The 11,968-nt window shown below is 42.0% G+C and overlaps 1 protein-coding gene across 1 annotated transcript in view; it reads left to right on the forward strand.

Annotated features, from left to right (window-relative positions):
- The window catches only part of ABCC8 (ATP binding cassette subfamily C member 8), a 119,740-nt gene extending 112,717 nt beyond the window's left edge, over positions 1 to 7,023 (forward strand). Inside the window, exons 29-30 of the mRNA XM_044681809.1 lie at positions 4,726 to 4,809; positions 6,783 to 7,023. Coding sequence (XP_044537744.1) covers positions 4,726 to 4,809; positions 6,783 to 6,920 — 222 coding nt within the window. The 3' untranslated portion in view covers positions 6,921 to 7,023. The remainder of the gene's footprint in view (positions 1 to 4,725; positions 4,810 to 6,782) is intronic.
- Positions 7,024 to 11,968: the final 4,945 nt, after the last annotated feature.

An 11,968-nucleotide genomic window follows, 5' to 3' on the forward strand; every position in this document is an offset into this window, starting at 1 on the left:
GGAAGGAAGGAAGGAAGGAAGGAAGGAAGGAAGGAAGGAAGGAAGGAAGGAAGGAAGGAAGGAAGGAAGGAAGGAACCTACATGACCCTAATGGGGCAAGCTTTTGAAAACAGTTCTTCACAAAAAACTACAACTTAAGTGTCCCACAAGTGACTGAAATGCAGAAGATGCAAGAATCTTCTTGTTTGTTGTTTGCTTATTTTTTAAAAAAGCATTTGACTTGGTAGAGCAAAAAGAAGTCTTTAAGGCAGGGGTCTGCAACCTTTTTGGCTGTGAGAGGCATAAACGCCACATTTTTTAAAATGTAATTTCTTGAGAGCTGTACAGTGCTCACAGTGCACTCCTGTAACAGTGCCTTAAAAAATTGACTTTATGGCTCCTGCAGAAAGAGCTATATCTGGCCCTCAAAAGAGCCAGATATGGCTCAAGAGCCATACGTTGCCGACCCTTGCTTTAAGGCTTCAACAAGACTCATGCATATGTTAAAAGAATTTAACAAGGGGCAACTAGGTGGTTCAGTGGATAGAGAGCCAGGACTTAAGATAGAAATTCTGGATTCAAATTTGACCTCAAGTGTCTCCTAGCTGTGTGACCCTAGGCAAGTTACTCAACTCCAATTGCCTAGCCCTTACTACCCTTTTGCCATAGAACATATACTTAGCATCAATTCCAAGACAGAAAATAAGGGTTGGGTTTTTTTTAATGGAGAGAGTACAGAAGAAGGCTGACCAGAGAATTCCTGTTCAGTTGACTTCCAAAATCAACATTGTTATTATTAAAAATGATGAAGGCAGATATTAGAAGGGAGAATAGTATTTTAATAAAAGCCATGCTGATAGAGATAAAAATCATTAGACCACGCGCCTGTATTCAAACTCCCGCCTCAGCCATTTTTACCTCTTCGTACCTTCGCGCACCCAGCTAGCTAAAAAGAGGAAGTTCAAAGTCACTTCCCCCTATTTAAAACAGTCTCTCACCTTGAATACGTAATCCAAAACAAGAAACCCATTGGGGATCACCGGAAATGTAGTTCCAAGTATCCCAAGTGATTTTAAATAACACAACATACTGAAACTAAAGAACATAAAAGGCAGGTAATATAGACTATGATATGTAAGAATGTGTCCCTTTCAGACTTAAAATGTTCACAAAGCAAATTTTTTTCTAATTTTCTAACAAAAAATTTTCATTTTCTAAATTGGAATAGATAGAATAATAATGATGCAAGTGTGATGTGTATGCTCTGGCCCTCTCTCCAGATCTACACCAGCCGCATCTCTTTTCAGGGTACTATGTACAGCATGTACTCCATAAACTCAGGGTGTGCTTTCTTACAAACACACTCACTGTCAGTGGAAAGATTGTATACATTTAGAGCTCACAAGCAGAAAGGCACATGAGTGGGGGGAAATGTAGCCAGTGTAACTTACCACCCTGGTCTTTTAGGACCCCCAAATCTTCTAGTGATGTCATCATAGTGTCCCTTTCAGAAAACAATATCTCACTAAGTTATTCTCCTAAGCCCCATGAGTCATCTCTGGGACTAAGGGAAAGACTCCAAGGCTATGCCAAGGTCTCTACTGTTTTTAGTTTCAGGCTCAGCTGGCATCCTAGCCTTGAGTACTATGATATATATTTAGAAAGAACCAGAGCCCACACCCTAGGACCTGCAGCAATCTCAGCACTGAAGCCTTTCTCCCAAGAAGGATCCCACCTCCAGATGCTGCTACTTGAACTCCTTTTATTATCACTCTTTTCTTGATTCAACTCCATAGCTGTGCCCTGGCCTTTCCTTTTACTGGGCAGTCTCCTTCCCTCTATTGGGTCATATGTTTCTGTTGCAAGGTGCCATTACCAATAGTTGGGGGTTGAGAAGGAAGAGCAGAGAAAAATCCTTTCCCCTCCTAGCTGCATTCTAGACAAGGCACAAGAGCAAAGGTGCAGAGTATTTTCCCATAACAGGTTTATCTAATTCCAGAGCTGCCTACTTTGATTTTTTTAAAAACCACCTGAAATATGGTTGACCCTTAGCTTCAGTTCCTGACTCTTTCATACGCAAATGAGATCCTAAAAATCTGAAAAGGGCCATACTCATTACAAAGTGCAAATGCCACCAAATTCCAAGCCTGAAAGGAAGGCACCCTTCTATCTTGTTGTTTCTCTTACCTGCCTCTAAATCCTTTAATTTCATCTAGTATATTTGGGGGACTCAAATAATTAGAAGTCTTCTCACAAGATTCTTTGATGAACAAAGCCACAGAGATAATAGTATTAAATTAATTAAGTTAAATTATAAAATGAGCCTCTAATTGTCAGCATCCAGCAAGATCTATAACATATATATTTACCAAGGTAATTTCCTTCTATCATGGTAGATTTCCTTCCCAGGGAGAGGAATTTCCCATTTATGAAGGGCTTTTCACAGAATTTGGGAGTAAAAAGGGGGCCCAAAAGTCATCTAATTCAACCCATACACCATAGAAACCCCAAAAAGAACATATTCAACAAATAATTGCCTCGACTCTACCTGAAGAGTCCCAAGCAAGGGAAATCTACCATCTCTTAAGGAAGGTCATCTGGTTTTTGGACAGCATGAAATCTTTCCTGATATCAAATCTAATTTGTCTTTTTGCAATTTCTAGCCATTTTTTCCTGGTTTTGCCTTCTAAGACTAAATAAAGTCAATCTAATCCCTCTTTCACATGATATCCCTTTAAATACTTGAAAACAACTCTCATAATATAAATCGTTTCCTGTTTGAGAATGGCATTTTATAATCATTAAATCAAGTTCCAGAATACTTCAGGCCTACTTGATGAAATCCATGAATATTCAAAAAAGATCACCATAGCAAACAATATGGGAAAAATTAAGTGGATGGAAAATGTATGTTGTCCAGGCTATGGCTGGCAGTTGGGGAGCCAATCTATCAGTAAAATGCACAATGAATTGAGCCCAAAATTTAATAAGACTAAAATGCATTTGAAAAATTGTTCAGTGCTTTTAAGGACCCCAAACTTTTGCCCCTTGACACAAAGCCTCATCTGTTTTTATTCAATTGTCCTCCATGTGATACCATATCTTTGTAAATCTTGGACTACCCAGAGGACTTAAAGATGAGGGGTAATTCAGGTGGCCATGGAGAAATACAAGTGGGCACAATTAGGCTGCAACCTTTTTTTAATAATAGTTCATGCACAAGGAATATACAATTGAGGAAGTGGATTATAGGGAAAGTTGAGTTCGTCATGTTGAAAGAGCAAAGAATAAAAGATGGACAACAAGATGCTTTGTTGATACCCATATAATGTAAAAGGACTTAAAGGATTCCTCCATCAAGGTAGATGAATTCACTGCAGAGTATTTGTGAAAGAATATGGTAAAGAATCACAAAAAATGAGGAAGAGTGGATAAACTGGGCTCCATACTGACATAGCAAGTATAAAGACCAATGAAATCACAAAGGCATAATAGCAGTGAGAGCAGACTTAGCCAAAACAACTTCCTTTGTTTTTTTTCGTTTTGTTTTGTTGTTTTGTTTTGTTTTGTTGGACAGGACTATTAGAATGGTAAATCAAGATAGCTCAGAAAATAGTTTGAATGATAAAGCCAGGTTGGCACATGATGATTTCTGCTTCTCTTAATGGCTTTTAAATTCTCCCTTTACTAAAGCCTTTTAGAATTTTGTGAGAAATCAAAGTCATTGGTCTATTGTTTGAAGAATCTACCTTCTGTTTTGGCTAGGTGGCATAGTAGGTAAAATGCTGGAATATATATGGTATAAGGAACTTTCCAGCAGGGAAACCACCTCTATTAATGCATCTTAGCAACTTCTCTGCAACTTACAGTTTTAGAGGGTTCCTGGAATATTGAAGGTTAAATGTTTTGTCCAGGGTTTCAAGGCTAGCAAATGTTTGAGGCTTAATTAAAATTCAAGTCTTAAAGAGGAGCTCCTCATTTTTTACTTCTTTGTTTTCTTCTTGAATCATTTCCTCCATTCTTTCAAGGAATGCTTCATCCTCCTGGATAATCTATAGAGTAGAGTTGCCTTTCACTAGCCCTTTCAACATTCTTCTTTAACATGGGGACCAATTTGATTCTGTAAAAAGCATAAATACAGTGCATACAGCCCAATCTCTGCAGCTTATGGAAACATTTCCTTCACTTTTTGTGTCTGCTGAAACTGATTTTCTATTTTCTGTGGCTCTACTTGCCAATTCTCCCATTCCTTGCATGCATGGAAAATGCCCCTTTATGGCATAGGTTGGGGTGGGACAGGACTCCTAAATAAGGCTTATTTTTTTTAGCAAGTGTACCTGCCTTTTCTCCCATTATTTAGCATTATATGCCCAGGTAAGTTTGAACTTCCATGAGAAGATTAATGGCCTCTTTTAATTACTGCCTGCAAGGTCATCTGTAGAAATCCAATCTTCAGTCATTTCTTACCTCTACCTTTCTCTTCTCTCCTCTGATCATTTTCCAGATTCTGTGTGCTGGAAGACCTTCCTTTTTGCTTAGGTCTGGGGGCAGAGGTCCACAGCTTCTCTCTACATGACCACGATCAGTGCAGTCTCTGTTGACTTCAGAAATGGTTCCATGTGGCAGAATGGAATGGAAATGGCAGTGTGGGGAAAAAATAGGGTGGAAGTGTTGGGAGACTCTAACATACCCTCAAGTCAGTCCAGGGCCACTTTCTACTCAATCTCAAGGGAATGACCAATGCAGCTTTCCTCCCTTTTCCCACAGGAGAATATCTTACAGAAGGTGGTGATGACAGCTTTTGCGGACCGCACTGTAGTCACAATAGCGGTAAGGGGGCATGATGCACACAGCCTTGAGAAGGGAAAGCCCTGGGACCATCAGGTTGGGGTGCCTGTAAAGAAGCCACATACATAAACCATCTCCCTGTTCTAACCACAGTCATACACAAGACATACTCTTCTTCCCCCTATACCCCAAACCCCAACCCTATGGCATCAATAGATTCGGTTTAGTCTGATTCCCTTAAAAACAACCAGATATGGCAAGAAGGCTGGCCTTGAAGCCAGGAATACCTGAGTTCAAGTCCTTCCTCTATCATCTTCTGACTTTGTGATCTGAGCAACTCATTTAATCTCTTAGTGCTCTAGACGAGTGATGGGCAAACTTTTTAAAGAAGGGGCCAAAGGAAAGGAATTGCTCATTCATCAGTCTATTTCTAAGACAACTCTTTCAAAGTTTCATTGTATTGTATCCTACTCACTGTATTCATCAGATTAGGAATAATGTCACACAGAGGGATAGAATATTTCAGGGGGCTGCATCTGGCCCATGGGCCGGTCGTTTGCCCATCACTGCTCTAGACAACTCTCTAAGACTATAATTTGTTGAGAAAGTGCCAACCTGCATTGGTGGAGGAAATTTCTTTACCTGGGAGTTTCCCATACCAACAAGGGAGAAGGGCCAAGTAGAGCATCTTTAACTTGGTCTCTATTTCACTCCTTCCAGAGAGGGAGGAACTTATAAATTGGTTGAAGCCTGAATTATTATAACTCAAGTGTCTCAGTTCTCATTGTTGTTCCTCACGGTTCTTCCTCCTTCGTGCTCTCAATGCTCCTCATCTCCCTGACTCCACAGGGTAGCTGGGACAAGGGAAAGGGAGAGGTTGGCTTATGGGTCCCTAGCCTGTGAGCAGGTTTAGTTGACCTCTGATAAAGCACCCTCAAGTCTTCGAGATCTAAAGGGTTCTAGTCCCATTGATTAAGTCTAACAACAATAATAATGATAATGATAATGATAATAATAATAATAAATCATCTAGTATTTGTAAAACACTCTAAGGTTGGCAAAAATTTAGGTATGTTAATCTCATTTTGACCTCACAACAACCCTGTGAGGTAGATGCTATTATTATGCCCATTTTATAGATGAGGAAACTGAGGCTGAAAGCCATTGAGTAATTTGTTCACAGTCATGCAGCTAATAAGTGTTTGAGACAAGATCTAAACTCAGGTCTTCTGAACTCCAAGTACAAATTCAATCCACTGTGCCATTAGCTTCGATTATCCCAAAAGCAAAGAATAGGTGGGGGTCATTAGTTTGCAATCATGTTGGTCATTCCCAGTTACTCTAAGTGGGAGGGAGCATGAATAGGATGGAAAAGAGGCAATCCTAAGAAACACAGAAAGCCCAAGTGACTCCCTCATTCAATGAGTGAGGAACCCAGTGCCCACACAAAGCAAGATGGGCATGAACTGTATTAGATTATGATGCTGAATTTAACTATCTAACTTGTGGGTAAGGAATAAAGGGGCATAGTTAACTTACAAGGCTCTGCCCTGCTTTGTGACCCTGGCTCAGTCACAGAATTCCTCCATCAAGCCTGGCCCTCTGACCCCTGAGGAAGATGTCCCCTTGGGGGCACAAAGGAACCTCTGTCCAATGATGGGGTAAAAGCTTCAGTTTGGGGGTACAAGCCTGAGCAATGGGTTCTATCTCTACATTCTTAGTGTAGATTCTTACTTATCTTTGCCAGCTTATCTCCACTCCACTTAATAATGCCCCTCTAATCCTCTGTCCGGAATCATTCCCTGCTCAAGCACCCTTACCACATCTGTACCTCACTTTCCTCATATCTCATACTCATGCCTTTCTCTTCCAATGCTGAATATCTAGCCATACTTCCTTCCCCCCCCCCCCATAGCCCTGGATACAACCAGTCCTTCTTTCCCTTTGCATTTGCCCTCAGAATTCCCCCTAGTTTGACAAAGCATCATGTCTCCATGTGGACTTTCTCTCCCCAGCACCGTGTGCACACCATCCTGAATGCCGACCTCGTGATTGTGATGAAGCGTGGCGCCATACTGGAATACGATAAGCCTGAGGTGCTGCTCAGCCGCCCAGAGAGTGTCTTTGCATCCTTTGTTCGGGCTGACAAGTGACCTCGACTGGAGTAGCTCTAAGCACCATTTTCCCCCTCTTTGCCATCTCCTCTGACCTGGATTTTCTAGCTGTGTAAATCATTTGTAAATAAAGAGATTAATTATTTCCTACCAGATCCCCTAGCTTTCCTGTGGGGCTCCTTCCTGTTCCTCTTTCTAATTTGGAGACCTGTTAGCTTAATAGGTAGAGGTGCTGGGGGTGTGGAATAATCCCACTTACTAGAGAAATATAGCTATACCTCTGTGTCACTTAGAATAATATACATATTACGTTGCATGTGTAAAAGCATGAAATCATGGATAGAAAGCTGGCTCCAAGTTCAAAATTCAATTCAGCCTCTGATATATAATGGCTATGTGACCCTGGGGCAAGTCATAGCCTCTCAGTACTCCAGACAATTCTCTAAGACTTTAAGCTTCAGAGAAGGTGCCAACCTACACTGGAAAAGGGAGTTTCCTCCTCCAGGAGTTCCCTATACCACTGAAATTACTGATCTACTTTCTATTCACGATGTAACACTGACTCTAAGGACAATCCCAGGGAGGATGTGTGGGGATTGACCTGGGCCCTGGCCACTCTTAGGGAATATATGAAGGACTGGTCAATTTGGGAAGGCACAGCAAATCCTAGGTGGTCTCTTGGTTCTCCAGCTGCAGGGCTAGAGGGGTGGGGAAAGAACTGCTATGGAGCTTCATCAGAGAAAGTTGGTGACCAATCTGGAAAGAATCTCCATTTCGATTTTATATGGAGGGCTCTGCCCTTCTCACTCTTCTGGGTGTGTCACCACTCTCTCTGGGATTCCCCTAGAAGGGCGAGGGAAAGGCATGAGGATGTCCACTGTTAGACTTATAATTTGCATTCAGTTCAACAAATATTTGTTAAGCTAACAATTAGTAGACCAGTTATGTACTTTGATACTTCAAATACCTGTCATTTCACTAGAGTGAGTGCTCCCTTCATCAATACAGATCACAGCCCTATAGTAGCTGAAAAATTCAGAGCCCTGTGACAACTCGGTCATGAGCCTTTGCACTTTGGACCCTGGACTTTGGATCAAAAACCTACCATCCATTCCTGGACCCATTCTTGAAGCTTTCTAATCAGGTGGACTCTGCCATGTACTACTAGCAAATAGCCTCAAAAAGGTCAAGATGATAGAATGAAGAATCAGAGTAGGTTTCTTAATGAAATCCTGGGTTATTTTTTTTTTAATGTCTTCATTAAGTAGCCAGTTGGTGATGTCATAATGAAGCGAGCCACTCTCTAAAGCACAGCATAGCAGAAAGGTTAAAAATCTACACAGGGCGTTTATGGGGCAACTAAGTATTCTGCCCTTTCCCACACACAATGGCACTAAACCAGCCCCCTCCATTACCTCTGGATCTCCTCTAGGATAATCCTCTTGGTCTCCCAACAAAGAAAATGCCTAATTTCACCCTTCTCTACACAGCCAGACTGAAAATCCTACTAACTAGTGGATCTAGTTTAGAAGGTAGGGCTTCTCCCACTGTCGGTAATGAAGGTACCTAGATACATCTACTGTTTATGTTTCCTTTAAATCACAAGTTTTTAATCTCTTTTATATGTCATGAACTCTTCTACCAGTCTGGTGAAACCCATGAATCCCTTCTCAGAATCATGTTTTTAAGAACATAGAATACACAAGATTACACAGAAGATGAATTTTATTGAAACGTACTTATCAAAGAGTAGGTAGCTGGTTCAATAGATAGAGAGCCAGGGCTGGAGACAGAAGGTTCTGGGTTCAAATCTAGCCTCAGATACTTCCTAGCTGTGTGACCCTGGGCAAGTCACTTAACCCCAATTGCCTAGCCCTTACTAATCTCCTGCCTCTGAACTAATACTTAGTATCAGTTCTAAGACAGAAGGTATGTGTTTTTTTTTAAGTCTTATCTAGAAAAGGGCTACAATCTGTACTAGTAGAAGGACTAACTACACAAAAGAAGCTCTAAATCCTTGCAGTATTATGATTAATTCTTGGGGCTCACCTGTTGAGGCAGTTTCTATCTGAATATCATTTCTGATATTTGGGGCTTTGAGGGGGCTCTACAATCTATTTCACCCATCGTGAAGATAAAAATGTTTGATGGTCTTTTTTTTTACATTGTTCACTTATTGAATCATCTTCTAACTAAAGAACCATTCCCCCAGTTTGAGGTCCTAAGCATGCATTGCTATGTAGACTCATATAAGGAAGGTCAGCAATCAGCAAGTCTTCACTAAGCACAAGTGTCTGATTCTGGGGAACAAAAAAAATCCAGACTTACCTAATTGAAAAATTCAAGTCATTCCTCCCCATATCCATCCCCCCCCATATCCATCCTCATTAAGAGTCAGAAGCTCATGAGAGAGATCAAGATGCTGGCAATTTAATCAGAGACCATAAAACTGGATATTGCCTGACTCCACTCTGGGGGTGGGAGCAGGGGGGAGAGAAATGGAGGGAAAGAGAGAGAGGTAGGGAGGGAGAGATCCAAGAATCAAGTAGGGGGGTTTGGGATTGGGCTGAGGAACAGAAATGATCACAACTCACATTCCCAGACCTCTTCCTCATCCCTTTTCTCATGTCATTGTCCCAACAACTCTGAGAAGGAAATAGAACATTGATTACTATACCCATTTTACAGATAAGAAAACTAAAACTCAATTTCACGGATATGGTAAGTAGGAAAGCTCATACTTGAATGCTAATCTCCTGACTCCAAGTACAGATACTTTCAGCAGGGGAAATGTGGGACAGCTAGGTAGCTGCATGGATAGAGAGCTAGGCCTAGAATCAGGAGGATATGGATTCAAATCTGACCTCAGACACTTCCTAGTATTGATTCTAACATGGGAATTGAGGGGTTCTAAAAAAAATAAAGATGTGGAAAAAAGACACCTGTGAGCCTTGGTGTTGACAAACACTTGCATGTTCCCACACACAGTTCCTGTAACTCCTTCCCTGTTCAACCCCTTTCACCAGGAGCAGAAGAGTAGTCTCTTGTGAGAACCATACATTGTAAGGTTCTCCATACTATGATCAAGGAACAGAAGAGGTGATGCTCCCAGAGACAAGATTAATAGACCAGTGAAAATCTGGCTGTAAATTTGAGACTGCCAGTTGGTCTTATAGACACAAACCAAGCCCTAAAATGGTGAGAAGAAACTACAATATTAGCAGGCAAGCAAAGAAAAGCAGTGATCCAGATGAATGTCATTTGGGGTTCAATTCTTTATTCCACAGATTCAAAGCAAAAGCATTTGGATTTCAAACCTTTAAACAAGAGCAGAGGCTCTTAATTCTTTTGTATTTCTTGCACTCCAAGAAGGTCAAGTATAAATGTGGTATATTGACATATTTGAAATGAAATTGCTGTTGTATAAGTTGGATTTACACCTTCTCTCCTGAAATCCTCTTCTGATGCCTCACTGTGGGGTGGAGGCAGCCCTGGGTCTTCAAAAACAACTTCAGATGAGAGTAAGCTCTAGCAGAAACTCCTATGATGGAAAGATTTCCAACCCAGGCCTTATAAAAGACTGTATGTTTGCCATCTGAGTTCCAGTCTAGCAATATTTAGGCAGGCCTGTCACTAGACTGGTTATGGTATAATGAATCTGGGCATGGAGCAACTCTCAGAGATAGTCTAATAGGTTGAACTATGAGCAAAAATGCAAAAGACAAAAATTACAGATAATAATGGCAAACAATACCTAACATTTTATAGACTACTTTATAGATATGATTTTATTTTATCCTTACAATGACCATGAAAAGTAGGTGCTATCTCCATTTCTAGAGGAAGAAACTAAGGCAGAATAATTTGCCCAGTCTTGAGTCTGAGATTAAATTTGAACTCAGGTTTTCCTGACTTCAGAACCAGCAAGGCACTGCCTAGCTAGTTATTTGCACTCCCTCCCTCCCAGTGTTATTGTTTGAAACCTTAAACCCCTATGGAAATAGGAGTGATCATCATTATTATAACAGAAAGAGCTAGACAGAGGGAAATTATGTTCATGTAGACTCAGGTCTTCATTCCTCCAGATCCAAAACACTATCCACTGTGCCACCTAGCACAGATTTCTGGAATATTGAAGAAGATGGAATTTTTGCTATTTGAATCTAATAAAATTTCCCTGGAATTCAGCATTTGAAAGAATCTTTCCATCATAGGAGTTTCTGCTAGAGCTTACTCTCATCTGATGTTGTTTTTGAAGACCCAGGGCTGCCTCCACCCCACAGTGAGGCATCAGAAGAGGATTTCAGGAGAGAAGGTGTAAATCCAACTTATACAACAGCCTCAGTTTCCTGATCAGTAAAATGTTCTCTAATGGTGCTTCCTGCTCCAGTTTTGAGTCTATGAAAGGCATCCCCTCCCCCTCTACGCTATGAAATACAGAAATAGCAGTCGCCTACTTTCCTACAGCCATTGGGGTACATACAGGCAGGCGGGAGTTGGGACACACACACACACACACACACACACACACACACACACACACACCTTTTCCAAGAGTCCCCTGGTTCAGAGGCGGGCCTGGGAGGGGTGGAGCCTCATCTTTGCTGTCATCCCCTCTCTTCCTGAACCCCCGGTCCTCTGCCTTCCTCCTGACTGCAGCCGAAGCCGGGTCAGAGTCTCCCTCTGGCGGTCTCTGGGTCCCCCTCTCCCCCCGCTGCAGTTAGGGCTGGCACTGACAGTCACCCCGATTCTGTCCTCCTGCCCTCAGCCTGCGCAGATGCTCCAGTGGCTGCCTCCTTCATCTCCGATTCTTCGTCCCTGCCACAACTCCTATTCCCACGCCTATCCTCATCTCTCTCCCATCCCCCATCACCTCCAGCCTCCTGAGCTCCTACCTCCGGCAGCTCTATTCCCATCCCCCAGCCGCCCCAGCCTCCCGGTACTCCTCTCCCATCCCCCAGCTCTCTGTATCTCCTACCTCCTTAGCTTTGATCCCCTCTTCTGCCTCCTATCCTCCCCCTCAGTCTCTTGCCGCTCCTCTCTCCCCCAACCTACCGGCTCTGTTAGCGTCCCTCAGTCCCTACCTT

This window comes from Gracilinanus agilis, chromosome 6 (genome assembly GCF_016433145.1).
Source record: "Gracilinanus agilis isolate LMUSP501 chromosome 6, AgileGrace, whole genome shotgun sequence".
Lineage (NCBI taxonomy): Eukaryota > Metazoa > Chordata > Mammalia > Didelphimorphia > Didelphidae > Gracilinanus > Gracilinanus agilis.